At 38.3% G+C, this 21807-nt stretch overlaps 1 protein-coding gene across 4 annotated transcripts; it reads right to left on the minus strand.

The window, feature by feature from the left end:
• Positions 1-2379: 2379 nt before the first annotated feature.
• LOC111344458 (uncharacterized) lies at positions 2380-21390 on the minus strand. 4 transcript variants are annotated; one of them, XM_088746068.1, is made up of 16 exons: positions 21180-21390; positions 19825-20028; positions 19386-19541; positions 18620-18773; positions 15218-15426; positions 14508-14727; positions 13711-13970; positions 13112-13274; positions 10041-12298; positions 9277-9319; positions 9010-9132; positions 8799-8915; positions 8065-8120; positions 6270-7428; positions 5432-5551; positions 2380-3286 (listed from the first exon to the last, which is right to left on the minus strand). In XM_088746068.1, exons 1-15 carry the CDS (start codon positions 21180-21182, stop codon positions 5457-5459), a joined length of 5220 nt encoding a protein of 1739 aa, XP_088602194.1. In that variant the 5' UTR covers positions 21183-21390; the 3' UTR covers positions 2380-3286; positions 5432-5456. The 4 variants fall into 4 exon arrangements, with proteins under 4 accessions (XP_088602194.1, XP_088602195.1, XP_088602193.1 ...); XM_088746069.1 differs by having other exon boundaries at positions 2381-3286; positions 9277-9322; positions 10041-12292; XM_088746067.1 differs by having other exon boundaries at positions 2381-3286; positions 9277-9322.
• Between the last annotated feature and the right edge of the window lie 417 nt (positions 21391-21807).

Below are 21807 nucleotides of genomic sequence, written 5' to 3' on the forward strand. Positions count from 1 at the left end.
GACTTGCCGTCTCGTATGTACTCAACATACATTTTTAAAAGTAACCTTTGGAATTTAAAACAGCTATGTATAGATATAACTAAGGTGAGGGGACTGGAACCAAGATTAAGCAAAAAAACTTAACAATAAACAATAACACTAGAGCAGATTATAAAGCAAGAATACTTCAGCCATTCCTTAACACGTCAAGGCCACTGGACATAATATCAAGTGGGATCATTTTGATATTTTGGCGAAGAGCAAAACAGACTACCATTTTAAAATCAAAGAGTCCTTACTTATTCAAAAACTTGAGCCAGCTTTCAACGTGAACGACGGAAGTGAAAAGTTGTTTTCTGCTGTGTATTGTCGTTTCTGTGGTTCTATATGGCGAATTTGAGCGATTTGGTAGATTTAGCGTTGACTGTTACTTTACTGTATAAGAAGGAGACAGGGGTGGAAAGCTCATTTTCAACCGCTCCAGCGCAAAGCCGATTTTCACCCAGAAATTAGAATCGCCCGCCTTCTAAATCAAACACCAGATAAACTAAATGGTTGACGCTTCTTCTCGTGTCATTAAAATCGAAATAATTTGAATATATCAACAAAGTTGAAATGGTAAATTGGCCACCTTTACGATTATAAAAGCTGGCGTTTCGAGTGTTAGCCCTTCGTCGGAGCGAATAGAGGAATTGTGGGTTGTGTGTGCTTTTAAAGGCAGAAAAAGGAGCTACCTGATTGGTGGGAACATGGCAACGAGAAAAACAAGAATAAATACGCGGAATGAAAAGCGGTCGTTGATACCTGTGGGATTTAGACTGCCGGTTTGAAAGATGAGCTTTTGTTGAAGAGTTTTCCGGCTTTCCGTGCTACTTAAGTGTAAGGAAAGACCGCAGATTGCCATGTGTTACTTAGAGTGGTTAGGTAAATTAAAATGTCTAGCGACTGGTTTCGATGTGTCCTTGTCATTCCTCTCCACGTCGCGAAGGTGTTCTCGGAAACGGTAACCTAGTCTTCTGTTTGTTTCGCCGATGTAAATCTTTTTGCAATAAGTGCAAGTTCTGCAATAGATTACATCGGCGGAGGTGCACGTGAAGTGATCAGTAATCTTAATGGATCGTTTGGGTCCCAATATTTTCTGTGTTGTGAATGAAAGGACACGTTTTGCATCGTGCACGAGCGCATTTAAAGGTGCCTGGTTGGTCATTAGTCTGAAAAGAACTTCTGACCAAAAAATTGCCTATGTTTTTGTCGCGTCTGAATGAAATGAGCGGAGGCTATGAAAAGATAGTGCTTGTCTCTGGATTGAGGGTGAAACGTGAGAGTGAATGGAATGCGGTCGGAATCTTCCTTTTGTGACGTTTCTAGTGCTGAATGTCGAACAATAAGTTGGCCGTCATTCAATCGAAGATCCATTCAAAATCCAAGCGCTAACCGCCAAAAAACTTTCGAGAAATGCAGCTTTCCAAGCGATCGGCATCCGCGGCACAGATTTCGTGTGCCAGGGAGCAACCGTCACGCTGTTTGCTCCACGCTGATTGGATGATGGTAAACAATGCCCTGTTTCAAATGCCTCATGTGAGAGGGGTGTCAGGGGCATATTCGCGCCGGCGATTTATCTACTGATGCGCCAGAAACCTCGCACCAGGCTAGTAAATAAGACACCTGACACTAAAGAGCAGCTAAATTTCATAAGCCATACGTGTGAGCATTGCGGACCTATTCATTTTATTTTATTTTATTTTTTTTAATTTTATGGCAATTCCTTTTTCTGAGACTTTCATTTCATATTATGTTTTAGGATTTTCCATCTTTCTGTGTCTTAAGATATTCCACAAAATTCCATGATCCACCGTTCCTCCCTGTGACGAATCCGCGCCACAAAGGTGGGCGCCCTCCAACATACACAAAACACGAAACATAAACAAGCCCGAGAAGACACGCCACAACACAACTAAACGTAGGCCTAGAAATATTTATTACTCTAAGTAAGACAATTTGGTAATTAACAATTACAATCAACAAAAAAAGCAATTAACTAAATTATTTAACCTAATTACGATGATACGATAAAACTAAATTGCTGAGTTAATTACCTAAATTACTTTACAAGAGTTTAAATAATTTTAAACTAGAATGCGCTAACTATATTTACAAGAGTATTATTAAAGTGCACCTAAACCCAAAATTTTTTTTTCGCTTAACGAAATAAGCTTATTTTTTGGAGTATTTCTGTGCAAAAATTTTTTGATTTGCTCAAATCTTTAATTTTCTATGCCCAGTCAAAATACGGAAAATCGGCCGCCATCTTGCCCCACGACCGAGTTTAAAGAAGAATGGCTCTAGCGGGTAATGTGACGTCAAATCGAGAACACGAAAGTCTGCATCTCACACATTTTCACTTGTTTGGGAAGATTGTCGTCAATATTGTCCGAAATATGCCGACTAGGTGTGTTGTATGAAGAATGTATGAAACGCGATACCCTCTTGCAAATTTCGCACGTTGCTACATCCTTCTACAACACACTTAGTCGGCATATTTTCGGACAATTATCGACTACAACCTTCCCAAACAAGTGAAAATGTGTGAAATGCAGACTTTCGTGTTCTCGATTTGACGTCACATTACCCACTAGAGCCATTCCTCTTTAAACTCGGTCGTGGGGCAAGATGGCGGCCGATTTTCCGTATTTTGACTGGGCATAGAAAATTGAAGATTTGAGCAAATAAAAAAAATTTTTGCGCAGAAATACTCAAAAAAATAAGCTTACTTCGTTAAGCGAAAAAAGTTTTTTGGGTGTAGGTGCACTTTAAGGTAAAAAGGTAGGGTTTTTTTTTCCAGTTCAGTTCGGTTAGGTTTCACCTTACGCCCGCGTCCGTGTTCTTGTCTTGTCCACAACTCACCACGCTCCACCAACAAACGGTGCCCTGCCAAACCAAACTCCCGATTCTCCATCCAGGTTCCCGTCTCAGCAGTTTTCAACTTTGCTCGTGTCCTTCGTTTCAGCTTTGCTTCGTCTTCTGAAAACTTTGCAGTTTTCAACTTTTTACTTCTCGTAACTTGACTCGCTCAGACTTGTTGTTGAATCAGTTACTATCTCTTCTTCCTTTAGCTCACAGTCTAGTAGATTCTTTGCACACCCGTCCCACCGGCAAATGGTTTTCTACTTTGAAGTGGAAACGATTTTTCTGAAAGAACTTGTCAGAAATGATATTGTGCCGAGTCTCCGTTCTCTCCAATTTTTCCACGCTCTTCGCTCGTAACTCACAGACCTTCACCTCACTTCTTTGTAACCGTGCCCAATTCCTTCATTATATACGGATGCAATGTGCGAGAAAAAGGGGAGAAAACTATTGAATATATAGACTAAAGGTCAATTACACGATTAAAGAATACGAATTACGTAACAGATACAAATACCACACACTAGCCATATCCTAAGAGAGTAAAAAAATGCACTACATAATCCTAAGTTAATTATTTTTGAAAACTTTCATGACACTCCCTTCCTTCGTTCCATCATTCAGTTGAAAGACTACAACTTGCTTGCTTTGCAAAGTTAGTAGCTGTTTTTTGGCTAAAGTCACTGGTTCAAACAGTCAATTGTTTTCGTTTCAAATAAACAAAAATAGTAGCCCTTCAGATGAGAGCACAATGGAGTCAATGACTAGGAAAGCAAATATTGCAGATCTGTAATTGAATTTGTTTTGGAGCCAAGTTTTCTGGAATGGTTTTTTTTTTTTTGGTTAGACAAATTGTTTGACTGGCTAACTTACATAAGCAAAACAAAATGAAATGGAAATCTGTACTTTGCAAAATGAACTTAAAATATGTAATTTAGGAAACGGTAGTCTGTAATTTGCCAAATGTTAATCTCTTAATCTCACAAATTTCAGAGAGCTGTTCAATTAAGAAATTGATGACAGAAAGGACTGAATGGATAGACTAATTAAAGTGCTACAGAAACGAAATTTTCGTATCTGAAATTTTTGCTCTAACCTGTACTTTTGAACATGGTGATCGTCATGAGATAATTTGCGAAATGGATTGATGACGTCACTGGTTGTGTTCACTCCGATAGCATGGTTTATTTCACTCACTGTTTGTTTGTATTCGTGGGCGAAGGAGATGGCAGATATTGAAGTTTTGTCAAGTGAATCTTCTTCTGAACGAAGCGAAGTTGTCTCCAGTAGCGAAGAGGAAGATGGTGCCGTAAAATGGGTTTGACCGGCCTACACGACTCCCCAGCGTGTGTTTTGAGTAGCCTATTCAAAGTTTAGCCCTCATGAGTATGTCTTTGAGCGACCGCCCTCTTTTGTAAGATACGAGCGGCGGATTTTTGTATAGTTCGCTCAGTAGTGGTTGTGTTTCTATTAAATGCCAGTTTTTCATGAGAATTTGCTTTTTATATGGCACTGAGTACGCACATCAGAGATTGCATCTTTTTCGAATCGTTCGCCTTTGTAGATGTACAGCTATTTTTTTTACTGTCTCGATCGTTAAGTTGTCTTGATTGCTTTCAGCTTGCGCCACGCGCGCTGATTCGATCGTCCTACAGTTCTTAGTGTTCATTGTTCCAGCCGTTTTGGCTCGTTTTCTTTTCTTTATTTCGGTATTAAAACGACCGATTTCACGTTCATAGAAGCACATGATCGCCTTTACTGTTTCTTGCTCCGCGTTGTGAAGGATTTGCTTTATCTCATATTTGAAATCCTCGTCTGCTCTTATTTTGGCCCTCGCCCTATATTGTAGGGATTCTGGGCATGTTCTGCTGGGCATTTTGTACAGAGGGATTTGTTCGTTATCCTCAGACTTGCCGAGTAGATCATCTTCAGTGGCGGTGTCGTATGAGGCTTCCATGTTTTCTTCATTCTCTGCATGGCATTGCTTTGGTCCGGGGCGTTTAGTAGCCCATCTGCCGTAATAATGTCTTTCGACATTTTCTGTAGATGGTCAGGCAAGACCGCGGTTTCGATCCTAATCTTGTGGATCTCGTCAGTTGCCGATTAATTAAATAGACTGGTTGAGACTCGTTGTCGGTATCAGTCGGGAATTTTGCTCCCTATCCAGGCGAACCTCTCGCAGATAGCCAAGATGCCGATATGGCCGCCGATGAAGAAGACGAGGATGGCATTTTGCCCAAAATCCTCTTTTTCGGCTTCCCAACATGCAAGCCACACTCCATGCTTTTACCCTTCTTTCACAGAAGTACACAACCAGTGACGTCACAGGGCTGTTTTGGCAGCGCCAAGATGGCCGCCAATTTTGATCTCAGCCGGTCAACTTCGAATTGTTAAAAATGTACTTTCCGCTATGCGTTGGCCCATAAAAAGTACACAGCGTTTGCAAATAACGTTGAAACTCTATTATGTTGCAAAAATCTCGGATATGAAAATTACGTTTCAGTAGCACTTTAATTGATGATTGAATGATTGGAACAGACAGATATACCTGGACTAGGAACTGGGTCTGACGCCTACTCACAGACCTGACTTTTTCCCTTCCTAACAGTGTAGAGATTGCTTGAGCTTGAAATGTTACATTTGCTATTTCTGGTGTCTCCTGACCCACCTGCATCCAGTAAAGATATGAATAATATGAATATAGATATATAGACCACTTTCATAAATGGCTGCCGGATTAAAATTCTTTTGTTCGCATATAAATTTGCCTAGGTGGCCTCGTTCTCCAGTACAAAATTAAAAAGAATACATTATCTCAAGCGAGCCCACTCGGGCAAATTTAAATTTAAACAAAAGAATATTAATCCAGCAGCCATTTATGAAAGTGGTCTATGTAATATATCAACCCCAAACCCCAATTTGGACTTCGACCAACAATATGTTCTCAAATATAACCATTAATTTTTGGAAAAACTGTACCATTGAAATTTAAATATTTACATGGAGTATGTGACCCTTGACATTAGTATATACTATAACAATGGATAGCATTGAGGGCACACTCTGATCGGCTACTCAAACTTAAAGTATCCTTTACTATTCACTTCTGAGCAAGATGCACAAGATTTTTTGTGGCCAAGAATATTGTAACTTTTGCAGGAATAAATGAATAAAATTAATACTTTTATGCTATATTATCTAACTTTTTTAGTAGATACAAAAACAACTATTCACTTCCTTGTCAGGGACTAGCACTGGATATCTACCTCGCTGTTCATAGCTTGGTAAATATGCACCTTCATGCAGCCATCTCCACTTTGGTGAAAAGTCGTTGTAACTGCATGAAATTTAGTGAAACCCTCTGCCTATCAAAAGAGAAAACTTACCAAATGCAAGTTCATACATCATCTTAACAAGATCACCACAAGGCTTTTCCCAGCTGTACACCTTGAAGTAGTTATGACAAAGAATCTTAGCCTCTTCAAGTCGTAAATTCCTGGTTTTGCGACTCACAGCCTTTATTGCACTGGCCCATTTGGCAGGATCCTCTGAATCCACTATACACTGTGACCCATGGGGCACCTCATGTAAGGCTTGTGCAATTCCTGAGTTTTCACTGACAAGTACTGGAAGACCAGCAGATATGGCCTCAAGAGCACTCAAACCAAATCCCTCGCTTCTTGATGGCAATATAGCAATATCCACCTCACAGAATAAGTTGGCTAATGTTTCCCTGTCTCCATCAAAGCTGCGGACAATTAGCTGATTACGACTAATACCACACTGAAGTAACTTTTCTGCTATTTCATCTTCTTTTCCTCTCTGTTTGGTAGCAAACTTGAGTTGGTATGATTTATCCTGTAGGTTAGCAATAGCTTTTGCACCAATTTCGTATCCTTTAGCATCAAAATCTTCACTATCACCACTCTCGATTACCAAGACACAAAATGTTTTTCTTTCATCACTTGCTTGCTGCACATCTGAAAATTCAGTGAAAATGCTTGGGGTCAGGTTAAAAACATCCTGTTTTTTGAGTTGGCGCTTGTATATTTCAGTTAGCTTGGGGCCAATGGCTACTACTTGATCAGCCATTTCACATAGTTCTATTTCTGTTTTCTGCATTTGTTGACCTTTAGAAATGCTTTTGTACATTCCAATTTCTTCAGGGGCGGAATGGACAACTTGAATCCATTTGCAATGACTGCACTTTTTGTTTTTCTTAATAAGTGGAATTTGCCGACCAAGACCTACTCCATGCCCTATAACACAATCCATTGCATGACCGTCAGGTACAGAGGCTAACCAATCATCTGGTTCATAACCAGGAATTTTAACAGCCTCGATTAGTTTAACACTGTAGTTACTATCAGCACTTTTCTTGTCCTCTTCACTACACTGAGGTAAGAAGACACTGACTTCCACATTGGGATGTTTAGCCATCTGTATTGCTAGCTCTCTGTTAATGGTTGTCAAATCTCCATTGCTTGAAGGTTTCCATTCAGCACTCAGCAGGGTGACTCTCAGTTTTCTTTCCCCACAGTCTTTCTGTAAGCACAATATTTATGATTTTGGAAAATTAAATTATATGTATTGAATAAAAAAAACTCATTTCATGAATTATTTTACTTTTCAATTTTCGATTCATTTGGGAACTTCCCAAACCTAAAAACAGATAAGTGAAAGTTGTACAAAGATTTCCTTAGCTTTGATCATCCAGAAAGAAAAGTACACACATTTCCATGTCTTGAGTAAAAAGGTTTGGACAATTGTGATCATGAATTAGTCCTCAGACCCTATATGAGGAAATTCGAATAGGACATTCCAAAATTCTGCGAGGTTTTTACAAAACTTTGTCCTTCCCTTGAGTCAAAGGTTGTTGCTGTAAAATCATCTTTTATTTTTAAGTGACATGAACTTACTTTACTCTCCTATTAATTTTTTTCCCAAACAGACCTCCCACCCGGTAAAAACATACAATTATATAGTTTTCAATCTGCTGGCATGTAATTTGCTCCTGAAGTGTGAGGGTTGGCAGGAACAAACAGATAAAAAAATGTATTTAAATCCGAATTCTCAATAGAATGAAATGACACTAGAGTGAATAAAAAAACTCTTTTTAGCATGTTGTGTCAAATATTGCCACTGTTAATTATTTTCAAACAAAGTTAACTGATACACTACCTCTAATTGTCTGGACATCGTAGGCACCTTTACGGTCAATGCTGATAAGGATGTTGCTAAAATAAACATCAAAAATTTAATTAGTTGCAAAAAAACCGTTTAATCACTGACATGAGACTACCATATTACATGGCAACTTGAAATTAAGAATACAGGACTTTTTGCACAAGTTTTGGACCGTTTGCACAATTCTTAAGGGTCGTTTCGAACGATAATTATAAGTGAGAAACATGAATATAAAAGGTATTCTAATTGATACTAAAAAGATATTTCACCTTCACATGTCATTTTAAATAGGATCCAACCACGAGAACATAGATATTTATTTACATAATAACTTCAACTAGATCGAAACGTTTGTGAACATGATCACGATATTCTTGCTTAAAGAAAGGAACAAATCTTTCTCTCTATGATAATGTAGTGACAGTTACTTTCAAAATCAACATGGCGTCCTTAGCGTGGGTCGTCGATGTTTGTAGTGGTGATGTACTGTCAAAACTAAAAAGTTTTTCATTTAACAAAGTAAAAGTAATAGAAGTAATCGTTCAAATAGGGAGTTCTTTACACTTTCATGGAAAGAAAGATTTGTTCTTTTCTTAAAGTAAGTAGTGGTTGTGTTCACAAGCGTTTTTGTGAAGTGTTTTGGGTAGAGAGCGTATTTTGCTTCATACATAGCTTAAAGAAAAAAAGAAACGAAGATAATCATAGAAGGAAATTTACAGGCAACTGACCTTCTGAAACGCGATCAACTGTCCCTTTGCTCTCATTAACAGCATCTTGGAGTTGGTTAAATTCTCCTTCAAATTGTTCAGCCACGAGGGGCTGGACTTGGCAATATCCTGGGTTCCCTGTTAGGTTAGAAAAGGATAAATTCAATAAAAGACGATAGATAAACAATAGAAATGAACAAATGTATAACAAGAAAAAAAGGAAGAAACTAACCTTGCGGGAAAGGAACTGGCAACATGTTACTTTCATTGCCTATACTTGGTCGATGTGGCTGAATATATGTCACAGCTTCGCCAGGTAAGACAGGTGATTTCTTCTGACATCCATCTGAGATCCCTGTTACAAAGAAAAAAATGATTATTGGACCAAATGAATCGTTTATGGTTGGCATAAAATACCAAACTACAGAATGACCGTGAAAGGAAACTTCTCTCATCGCTAGAACAGATCGACTGACACGAGATCAGAGTTATAGCTAACCTTTCCCAAGTTGAGTTCCCCCTCCACGTTGATGAGTTTCCATCTGCTGTTGATAAAGACAGGTAGTCAATATGAATATAGGCTTCTATGGACAAATTAGGCGAAATGAGTACGAACGAATGAAAACGAATAATTACCCAATCAGTTGATCGTGAATCTGAGATAAGATGAAATCCATTATTTCCCAAATAGGAGTATTCGCTATCAAACCTTATACACGATTCCTATAAAGGTAATCCGACGGGAAGTAGGGGGTTGAAGTCTTACTTCTTGGAAATGGCAGCTTTAATGCGTCCTAACACTAAATCAACTGGCAAACCCCTCGGCACGAAAGGCAAAAAGGGCCCCGGGAAACACTTTGAATTATTCGAAAAACATTAAACAAGTCTCGTTCACACGTAAGAGCTGCTAATATTTGCTATTAAACCGTTTAGCCCATGTAGTCTCTATGTAAAATTGTCGATCATGATAATGCTTGGGAGGATGTTTGCGCATCTCTTGAAGGTTCTGGCAATCCAATTTATCATGAAATAAATAATTTTGGAAGAACGAAGCTGTAACGAAATATAAATCACGTGAAAATGCATCTGTTTTTCCTAAAATGTTGCTACCGCATTACCATAGACGATTAGCCACTTCTTTGCTCGTGCTCAGAATTGTTGAGAACTTGGTCATGAATGAAAGTAACAACTTTGCTGCGCACACATAATTTCTAATCGGGTGTGGTTACCAATTAATAGCAGGATGTAAACATCTTTTCTCACCTTTTCCTTACCAGGAGAAATCCATGGAGCAAACTGCTCGACCTGAATCCTGTTATCCACAGTGGTTACTGAATTGTTACATACGGCCAGCATTTCATCCCTTAAATTTGACTCTGAAATGAAGTGAAGGCATTCCTCTTGCTCACAACTTTCTTTGCGATGTCGTGTGCAGAAGCTGACCACGCGTCCATGGGAACAAACAGGACAAAGGAAACTCACTTCGCATCCAACGTTCTTCACCCAGAAGAATTTTTGCCACATGCGATCAATGATCGAGGTTAGCTGGTTTCGAAAAGCTCGAATTGAGGCCACATCGACCACATCAGTGGCACTTTTTACACTGAGGACAACGACCTCGATTGTGGAAGAGTGGCAAAGGAGAACCACGGAGAGGCCTTGTTCCGGAAAGATGGAAAATCTGGCAAAATTGTTAAAAGTTTTGGGGAGATCTACGCCGGGAAATTCTTTTCTACACCACTGCAAAAATTCCAGCACAAACCGAGGAAACAAGCCAGGTGGGACCCGACCTGTGTCGAATTTGAGAAAAAGAGAGGGGATTTGCGAAGAGTCAACTAGATGACTAATCTGATTTGGCGGAAGCGTTTGCAACATAGATGGCACCAAGAAATGTTTGTTGCTCGAGTCATCTGATGATGGCCAAGGACACATCAAGCTGAATTTTTCCATAATCGCGATAAGAGTTTTATGGGTTTTTTTCCGAGGAGTTAAAGAGCTCCAAACATTTTTGAGAAGTTTTTCTTCCAGTATTCCCTCTTCCTGGAGTTTTTCCCACAGATGTACAAAGTCTTCGTCTTCGCGATGGAACCTGACAGTTATTACACTCTTGAATACGTCAATCAACCACTGAATATCCAAGAAAACTACCTCTCTCAATTCTGGAGAATCGTCAAAGTGAATCAAAACTCGCAGATCGTGCAAAAAGTTTAGCAGTGTCTGTACCTCGTTTTCGTTAATGTTACAAAATTTGGAAGCAATATATTTTGCTGTAGAGAGGGTGATAAACTTGTGATCATCTTCCTTTAGGACGCGAAGGACATTTTCGTATCTCAACCACTTAATCGGAATAACCTCGTTCACGTGTGGTAACTTTTTAGAAACGAAATGTACGGCCTCTCGTAGGCGCATGATTTCTTTACATTCGGACTCAGTGCCTGATTTAGTGTTATCAACACAAAACACGTCAAACAAATGGGCACCATATGGCTTTTTTTTCAAATCGCCAAATATTTTACTGGCAAGTTTAGATGAATCACGATTGTTATAGGGATGATCAGCATGTGTGCACACCAGAAAGACGGCTGGAAATTTCTTCAAAGGCACCCCTGTTTCGGGATCCACTTGTTGGCAATCACTCTGTTCCACTAGGGAAGCCAAAGAACTCATCCAAAAGTCTAAATAGTCAAAGTTCGTTTTCAGATTATGTTTATCTTCAATCTCTTCATAAACTCCCTGCTTCGACAACGGTTTGGCTTCTTCGCTCGGATCTCTGCTCAAGTCATAGACCAAAAAGTAGATTGCTCTTCTTGTGAGAAAGAGGGGATGCGTCACGTAATACACTGATTGTCCAGCAAAGTCCCACATTATTGAAAAGATGTCTTCTCTATCGTCTTCCCAGTTGTCTCGAAGGAGCTGGGGAAGTACCGTCGCAACTTCGTCGAAATCCGGCAATCTTTCCAGTGAGGTGGGAAGAAAATCTACTTCTGGTTCTAATTCAGTAGGAGTCCGTACTTCTCCCGTTGGTAAATGAGGTTCATGGTCGGTGGTATTGGTTGGTACTGGATTTCTGGATGATTCTAAGACGTCTGCTAAGCTTGGATTCTCATTGGGTTCGCTTTCCTCTGGGCTGGCAATTTCTTCATTTGACTCGACTGAGCTTGTTCTTTTGACTTCTGCAACTTTTTCGCGCGTGGTCAATTTCTCTGCAACCCACTGTGCTGTCTTATGCTCAAATGAAATAACCTCGGTACCAATGTTTGCCTCGTCTTTTTTTCCTGTCTTCCATATTTCGGTTGTTACTTTAAACTGATAGCAATCGACGTCAATTCCCTTGGTGCTATCCTCTTCTGGGTCGAAGCAAATCCCTTTCAAGGACTTCTTTACGCTGGTTTTTCCAGATCGATCCTGTCCAACTATTAATAAAGGCACTCTCCTGACACATGCTTGACCTTCAGCTAGGGCATTTAAGTAGGTTGCCAAAGCCAAAGGACCTCGAGCACGAATCGCTGGAGGAACTGCAACTAAAGGAAATAATACTTGTAGTTTGGAGACGAAATGTGACAACAACAATGAAAAATACGTATCGCTTGCATACAGCGATGTTCTAATTTCCCTAAAGAGGGAAGGAACCAGATAAAAAACAAACAAGCAGAAGTTACTTGGCTTTGGTTATGGCATTTTTCGCGGCCGAGAAGTTAATCGACAACTCAAAGATAACTCAGAATTTTGCGAATTGGATGTTACTCCCGATATTTGTTTTTGTAATGATTTAACGCAATTTTTCACCTTGAGCCTTATCGCTCATGAACTTTGTGACTTTTTTCGCGGATTGAAATCATTAACAAGTTAACTTTTCTTGTCAGTAAAAACATCTTGTGTTCATATAATAAAAAATAATAATGTAAGGTTGCGTGTAGATATGGAATTTCTCTTCTCGTTTTCGAAATCAATATCCCACCCGTTCGCTGCAGTCACTCGTGAGAAACCGAGTTGAACAAGAGACACGCTTCACAAATAGCCTGAATGTGATTTAGACACTTAAGACAAAGATGACATCACTTCTACATCTTAATGTTTTGCCTGGCTTAGCAACGTACTGTAACAGAAATTACATGCCGCTTTGGAAAGGTCCCGTTCGTTACCTTTGGTTATTCTGATTCAGTGAATTTCCGTGTTAGTATATTTCCATGTTTTTAATTTGAAAAATAGATAATAGAGCCCTTAACTGACGCTGGCGCGAGCCATGCTGGAACTTGTCAATAAAAACATATTAGAATTTTGTTAAACTTTTGAACTCTCTCTTCGACTCCCCACGACCAATGTTTTCAACTCACCTTTTCTTTCTACTCCATTACTCTTCAAGGCAGCAACAACAAAGCATTGAACTTCCTTGACAAACTCGAGAAACTCCGGTAGCTGTTGCACTAAACTCTCGGGTTTCCACAGCCCACCACTGAGCAGCCTGTCCCACTCTTCGCAATGTAGGTGTACATCAGTCTACGAAAAAATCAAAGTAGACAGAAACCATGATATAACCTGGCACTCTGCTCAGCAATATATATAAAGTATGAAGATAGAGATTGTCGTGGAAAGCAAACAGCACCTTTCCAAAAGGGCCTCTATTACTATTTTTTCCTTCATACAACATAAAAGCATTGCATGGTTTAAGAGTAACATCTGCAACACCCGCAGTGTCTGCGGAATTGCCCATAAATAAAAGTAAAAGAAAGTAGTCTCGCCACTTCGAGGTTTCTTTATAGTTTCTTCAGTTGAATCTGGTGGTTATCCACTCTGATAAAGCAATTAATTTCTTCGCTGTTTTAAAGATATTCCAGGAGTTAAGAATTTGTGGCAAAAATTGTGGAAGTTAACATCGCTGAAACTTATCACGCTCTTCATAATTAGGGGGCAAAATGAAGCAAACAGCCAATACCGATTCTCTGTAACTTCCATTTGTCGCATCAGCGCTCCACGATATTTCCTTCGACAGGATAACACTGAAACCAGGTTTAGACGTGTACACATTTCGTTTGGAAAGCCGCTTGTGAATCAAACGAAATCCCTGGGGCATCTCATTCTCGGGGAGTCTCAGGCCAAACGGGTCGTCATCCTTCAAAGTCAGCCCAGATAGATATCTTGCTAACACACGTATAACTTCTTCTTCGGGCTTATAAGCTACACGTTTGGCCCTTCCTATTAAAGCATACACCAAGAAGAACATTTTAGAAAGGTTTATCGATCCTAGATTAACAACTGGAAGGCCTCTATTTACGACGTTTTCGAAAAAGTCGCAGAAGTCATGGTATCACAATCATGCCGATTCCTAACCCACGATTAGTATTTCAATAAGGATATAATGTTTACTTTCTATATGGTTATACTTTGGGCAGACTGCTAAAATGTATCTTACTAAATATTGGGTGCTCTTAAGAAAAATTAGCGTTCCATGAAATCAGTACGAATTTGGAAGGCTCGGATTAACTAGAGTCGCGTTGAATGTTCATGATTCAAAATAGATCCAAGGATTTCAAGGTATTGTCGGAGGATTTATATAGTTCATTTGTAAATATGCTAATTTTTTAATGGATCTTCCTCGTCTTCAGTTTTTCTTTTTGGGAAAAGAGGCCACAAATTACTCATCAAGGATAGTTCTCTCTTATCATGGCCCTAATGGCTACCTAAATTACAAACCACCCACTTATTCCAATTAAGCAACGAATATTCATATACCTGCATGTTCATTGATTATGAGTCTGCAATCAAACTCACACCCGGGAAACAAAATATCTGCTTGCAAACATCTCCGCGACGGGAGAACCACCCAGCCTCGACTTCGCAACCGAGTGGATTCATCGGTGAAGTGAATCTCTTCCATGATATTTCTGACGTCAGTGACTGGGATTGGGATACCTTCTAGCTTCTCCTTACCATCCTTTTTTGTGACCCATACCTGAAAAGAAAAATGAAAAATTTTATGTAAAATCATCTTTAATTTGATTGCTTTTAGCTTTCCCATTCGAATGCTTTGTTTAGTAGCTGTCGTAGCTTAATACATACATATATTTAACATTAGTGGATAGTAGTAAAATTGGGCTTACTTACACAAAGGTTTTATCTTTTCGACACAAAGTAACTTAGTAGAGTCAGTGCTTATTAAAAACTTCTAGGTTGGGTTAGGCTTTCTCTTACTGTTTCTGTTACTGTGCAGATGTGCAGAGCAATAACTTCGAAACTGCCCGTAATGTTCAACGATAACACCTTGTTTCATATGACTTTTATTTCTTTATTTACCGGCCATTATTTTCAAAGTTTTCGTTATGTAATGAATTGCTTATAACATCATAAAAGCCGGCTATATCTCTCCAGAAAAATTTACCCAGGCCTGTTGTTATAATTGGGCTAGTCGCCGCCCATGTAATCAGACCCTTTAACTGACTTACCTTGCATCTCAATTGACGACTGCATGGAGTAAGGAATGTTAAGTCATATCTTGCGGCGTAATCACGATATTCTTTCGGTGTACTTTCATAGAAATAGTTTTCGAACGAATCTGCCATAAAATCCACGCCTTCTTGAAATGCAACCTTCCAATAATTTCCATCGGCTGAATATTGAAACCTTGTTGCTGCATCATCTATGCTCCATTCTCCTGGTGGGTAACAGAGCCTCTTTAAGTTTGGTTTGTACTGTTGTTAATCACTAGTTGGGACATCCTTGATTCGAATGGTTATTTCAAGTAAGAGGAAGAAAATGCATCGCGTAAAATTAGTTAATGATGAAAATAGAAATAAAAACAATTCCATACTAATACAGTGCTTTGTATAATGTTTAATCACAAGCGCTTAACGGTAACCTTAGCCTTCATTACATCCAGTTTGAATTCACTGGTGATCTTTGCAATCTAAATGGCTCTCGTCGGCGCAACTTATTCCTGAAAAGCACCATTATAGATTCTTAATCGCATCTAAAACACAACAACCAATCAAATTTTAGGGCTTCTGTAAAGAAACCATTCAAGTTGAAGGAAAATGAAAGACAAATTTTGAAACTTATTAAATAACAGCTCAAAGCTGACGGTCAATGAAATATTTGTACAGACTAGAAACCTGAATTGGAGCGGCTGAATTTTGCGATTTCAAAATGAATTCAATGAAGTGGTAATTAAACTTTTTATCGTGCCATTTTGGTCTGAAATCACACTTCAAATCAAAGTCACCCTGTCCGCTCGTTTGATTTTGAAATCACGAGTATGATTTCAGACCTAAGTATATACAAGCAAAACTCTTAGCATGCTCATTGGTTAAGAACCCGCCAATTAATCCTAAACAGTAAGGAAAGTTGAAATAGAGTACAAAAGGTCCAAATCGAGTACAATAAGTTGAAATTAACTCGATTGACAAGCAAGTTGCAAAGCACAACAACAAAAAAATAGCGGAGAAAGTAACAACGTTTTAATCCAGAGTTTGAGAGAGAACGCTTAAAAACAAACAAACCCCAACGAAGGAAAAACAACTGCATAAAAGTCTGGCTTCCAAAAACGGCTATGAAATTATGAACCAGAGGCCTTGAATAAAATTCATGGGGAGTTTTAGGCAAAAGTTCGTTCGAAAGATGGGGATGATCACGAGCGTGATAGCTTTCGTGCAATGGTTAATGCTGTCGACCGATATCTAACAGAAAAGAATTCAAATGCTCAATTATTCTTGACAGCAAGAGGTTTTAAAAGTTTGAAGCAAGTTCTTGAGGAAAAAGCCCGACTTCTCCGGCAACAAGGCAAAGGCAAGTGGCCAAACTGGTGAGTCATGACACGAAATTAGTTTTAACAATTTTAAAATTTTAACATTTGCATAAGAGCCTCACTAAAACGTTCTTTGATCTTGAACGTAAGGATAATGTTAAATACTTTGGGGTAATAATTGACCAACATTTATCCTGGAAACACCACATTAGTTATATTACTCTAAAAATCAGCAGAAATATTGGAATTATTTCGAGACTAAGACTCTTTGTCCCTTTAAAAACACTTCAAAGTATTTACAATTCATTAATTTCTCCCTATATATCTTATGACCTCGTTGCCTGGGGCCAAGCTTCCAACTCTCATTTAGAAAAAATTCTTATACTCCAAGAGAGAGCTGTTCGCCTCATCAATTTTCTGACCTTCAGAACGCATGCGATTCCATATTTCGCCCAATCTAACATTTTGCCAATCTCAATGCTCTACTTCAAACTTTCATCAATCTTGATGTTTGATATAACCCCTAACTCTGCACCTCAAAATATCTGTAGTCTATTTACTTCTACACAAGACATAACATACATCAGTAAAATACTCGCCCATCATCTTCTGGTAGCTACTATATTAATCATTCTAGGCTCAATCATCATAAAAATTCTTTTTCCATTGTTGGTGCTAAAATTTGGAACAGCATTCCCGAAAGCTATCGAAAACTACCAAGGCACATGTTCAAAAAGAAAATTCAAGCATTACTATTTGAAACTCTAGAAACTCTGGACAGTTACGCTGACACTAGCACTCTTATTTCTGAAATAAAAAAGGCATCTTAATTACAATTCAATCATAAATTATAATATTTTTCTTCACTTTTTATCACTTTTTTTCCTCTTTTGAAAAATAATGTATTCAAATCGACTTTTTTAACGCCTTCAATGAGTAATTCGTGTTTGTTTGTCCTTAACATCATCCGCCTAGATTAGCTCGCTATTTGCAGGCGGTGTTTATTGTAAGTAATTGTTTTGGAAGACCTATAAACTTGAAACTTGAAACTTGAACTTGAAACTTGAGATAAATACAGCTTAAAAGGAAAAAAAGGTTCTTATTATTGCTTGTAAATTATTAGCTACTTATCACATGATTTTTCACGTGCAATTTGAGATAAATTGGCACTTGTAACTTTCTCAGGGATGATAAATTGCACGAGCCCTACGAGCGCGTGCAATACGGTCAGCCTCTGAAAAATTTACTTCAGGTAATTTATGTCAAGTTGCACTTCAAATCATTTGATTACCTGTACTAATAATATACATGAAAACATTAGTTATGATTGGTGAAGATAAATGCAGTTTTCAGGTAATACAGGTTATACATTTCACTACACTCAGTTCAATTACCATTAGAAGATATTTTGGAATTGTAGCTATAAAACTGGAGTTTGAAATGACATTTTTATTTCGACAAATACTGTCCCTCTAAAATCGATGATGTTCAGTTTTTTTCTCGCTGAATTTAGTTGAATGAAAGAGCTTTTGATCTATACTGTTTTTGAACCCTGGTTAAATAGGTTGAGTTGAATTATGTGATTGCCAAATGAAGTAAATTGTGACTTTCATATACAAATGGAAAAAAACAAAACATAAACAAACGTGATATGAACACCAACACATTTGATTGCTTCAGGCTAGGTTACTTAAGCTATTGCCTTAAGTCTTCCTACGGAATCCTTTTGCATTACGTAACAAAAGAATTCTGTAGAAGGATAAATAACATAATGCAAATGATATTAGGAAAGGGATACAGATAATCGTTATCTGATTAATGATTTATGGCTCTATATATTGATATGATCCCTACCATAGAGGCTTTTTCTGACTGACCTTTTTAGCAAAAATAAATCGTGTTTCATCAGCAACCCCGCTTAATTCAAAAGTAAAATATATATTAGCATGCTGTGAAAAAATGAACTGTAAAAATGCTTGATACTTAGCACGACTTTCGTGACATGTAATAATCATAATTTAACCAGCGAGGCCGATAGATTGTATAGTTCAAAAACCTTAAACACACTCGCTTTTCGCATGTGCTACCGATTACAAGTTTTTACCTTCACTGGGTCCCCGGATTACAGCCGATCCAAAATGACACCAGAGATCAGCCTCTAAAGGATTCTTTGCTTCTTCACGGCCTTTCATTTTACGAAGTGACTCCAACACGGCGTCTTGAAGTCCCGACAGATAAGTTGAGTCACTTACAGATTTCTAATGGCAAAAGAATACAAGTTTTACCAGACTCGCATACATTGGTGTACAACAAATTGGATGGTAACTATGATAGACTTTATTTACCTATCTTCAAAACCATATGATCATAAGAGAATACGATTAAAACGATGTGAATTTTTGAGGATTTGGGTCTCTGATCAAATATATTCCTAATAAATCAGTCGAAGTTTGATTCCCCCGTACAATCAACTTGATATATTTACGAATCTGCCATCTCTTTCCATAATCTACAACCCATTTAATTGGTACTAGGGAGGAGATTCCAAGAGTTATCTTTTCTCTGTGAAAAGAAAACAACATCAATACAGGTGGCACAGGTACTGGTGACTCAGTAGCTTTCGTTGTGCTCCATAAAGAATAAAAATACATGGGCCGCTGCACACATGTAAAGGATAGTAGACCAACCTGCAAAAGCCGAAGGAATCGAAATCGGGGGCAACTGAAAACAAATTTAGCATATCTTCTGCATCAAAAGGGTTCTATGTTAAGCCCATATCAAGGACCTCATTTAGTGCCAAGTAAAGAAACATTACCCTGAACGAAGTTATAATTTTTTTGCCAATGATAATTATACTAAGGAAGACACACCTGTTGGCCCACTTCACTTGAAGGTCTCAGTCGATACAGCCCTTCTTTATCTGGGACCAAAACCAACTTCAGTTTACAGTTTTCAGAGAGATTCCAGCCATCAATGAAGCCACAGATTTTGAGTTCGTTTTTCCTACCTCTAAGTCTTCCTCTAGCCTGAAATTGAAGTCTTCTTTAGTAATTTTACAGATCTTTGTGATTAAGAAAAGACAGCTTTTTTCATTACAGTCATGCATACGTGAGCAAATATTCGGATACCAAGCCAGAAAAACGTACATCACATGCCTGGCTGTAAGTGCCGCAAAAAAAAGAGAACCTTGATTATCTCTTGTGAAAACAAGCAATCCCTGTTAAGGGTAATACTTTTCAAAAAAAATTCCATGAGGGGACTAAAAAGTGAATGCATTAGGGTATTACAAAATGGATATCAAATACTTACAATTTTGATTCCAATGAGCAGTTTGACATGCTCCCTTTGCTTCTTTGTCCCTTTCGTAATATACACTTCCCAATCTTTCCGCGTTATTTCTGCTCCTGTTTCGTTGCTTAACTCACGAAGATTAGCTCCCAGCCTACCAATTATCAAACCTTTATATTCCGATGGAATTTCTACTTTCTCAGAAGTGTTAATCTCGATCTCCTCCTGTGAAGAAAACAAAACAAGAAAACCGAAACAAACAAAAGTATAATTCAATTATCAAAATCTTAAGGTAGGGTCATTTCCATCACCAAAGCTATTCGTTATTATTAATGTATGAATGGTTAAAATTTTTCCAATGATGGTTTAGTTTGTTTTTTGATGAGTTTATCTAAGTCGTATTGATAAGACTTAATCTTTGGCCAATGCAATGAAATCATGGAAGCATTCTCAACAGGTAACTACTCATCCGAACAATATGTAAGAAAGGCAAGTCCAAGCAGTGTTTGCATCAATAGATCTAGCTAAATTACTACCTAAATCGATCAGCAATAATTTGGGCAGAAAGTGGTTCTTTCAAGGCCAAGGTTCTTTCAACCTCCTTCAGCCTTCGTTGATTCGAATACCCCTGCCCTGAAAGCATCTTACTTTCTCCAAGAAAGCGAACAATTTCTCCAACTTTGCGTCTTGCCGTAAGAAGTCCTAAACAGCTTCGGTTCCTTTGCAGCTAAAAGCTTTATTGATAAAAACCACCCCGGCGGAATTAAGGAGTCAATCAAGAGATCAAGCCGGCTAGACCGAAGGATTTGATTCTACTCCATAGAATCTTTAAGTCTATCTTTCGATTAATATAACTAACGATTTTTCACTATTATTTCAGTTTTTTTAGTAAGAAGGAATCTCTTATTCGCAAGAAGTAACTTATCGAACAATTGCCGTGGAAAGATGATTGAGTAATGACAAATACTGTGTTCACACTGAGTGAATTTAAGACATTCCCTATTTTAAGATATCGGATTATTTATCAGCGACTACTACATAACTGATCTCATAATCATCAAGTTCGTTTGAATCACAATCGATCTACACTTGACGTACTTTAAATAACAAAGAAAGTCTGACTGTCCATCGCTGGAGAAGTTTAATAAATGCATGTCGTCAAAGATTCATATCAAATAGTGTCATAAATATAGCTTTGGCATCATGCACACTTGTGTATTTTCCTGTTTAAGTCTAATGGGGCTGTCTCCAAGAAATTTCTGTTAATTAAGACGAAAGTGAAATTCTATGACGACAGAAGGTTACCCAGCGATATTCTAAGGCTCGATCATTTTTGTATCTTGTTTCAGTAAGGCTCGATTACTTTTGCGTCTTACCATTGCCTTCGCTGGTGCATTTCCCCCAATCGTCTTTTAAAAACGGCTGAAAGAGCTCGTCGGTCGATCGGTTCTCACTTCGACCTTTTGTTCCTTAGTTTACTTGAAAATAGTTTTGTTTAAGGCCGAGATGTTTGAGAGAAACGAGCACTTTGCGACAAGAAGTACTTCCGTCATGGCCTATGTAGTGCTCAACTAGACAATAATGATTTTTAACGATCGCAAGGCATGATGGAATCTTTGCATCACTGGAGCATATGCCTAGATACGCAAGTCCCAAATGGCCTGAGAATCTAACCGAAATTTCTCCAAGAAATTTCTGTTAATCTCATTTTTGTCGCTAAAAATCTTGAAATTTTCCTTAAAAATCCCGATTAACCTCAAATATTATTTTGGAAGTAATGATAATAGTGATAATATAATGATAATATAGTTTATTTCGGACCACTTGCAGCCTAAGGCTGAATTACTGGTACAGTTTTAAGAATATACACACTGGAAACCTAAATAAATATATACACACAATACTTTACACAGGTTGATACTTAACGGTAACGAAATTTTTAAAACGCTCAGTTCTGACAAGTGTGCGGTGAGAAGATTTGCCTGATCGCAGACACATTTGCGT

This window comes from Stylophora pistillata, chromosome 14 (assembly GCF_964205215.1).
Source record: "Stylophora pistillata chromosome 14, jaStyPist1.2, whole genome shotgun sequence".
Classification (NCBI taxonomy): Eukaryota; Metazoa; Cnidaria; class Anthozoa; order Scleractinia; family Pocilloporidae; genus Stylophora; species Stylophora pistillata.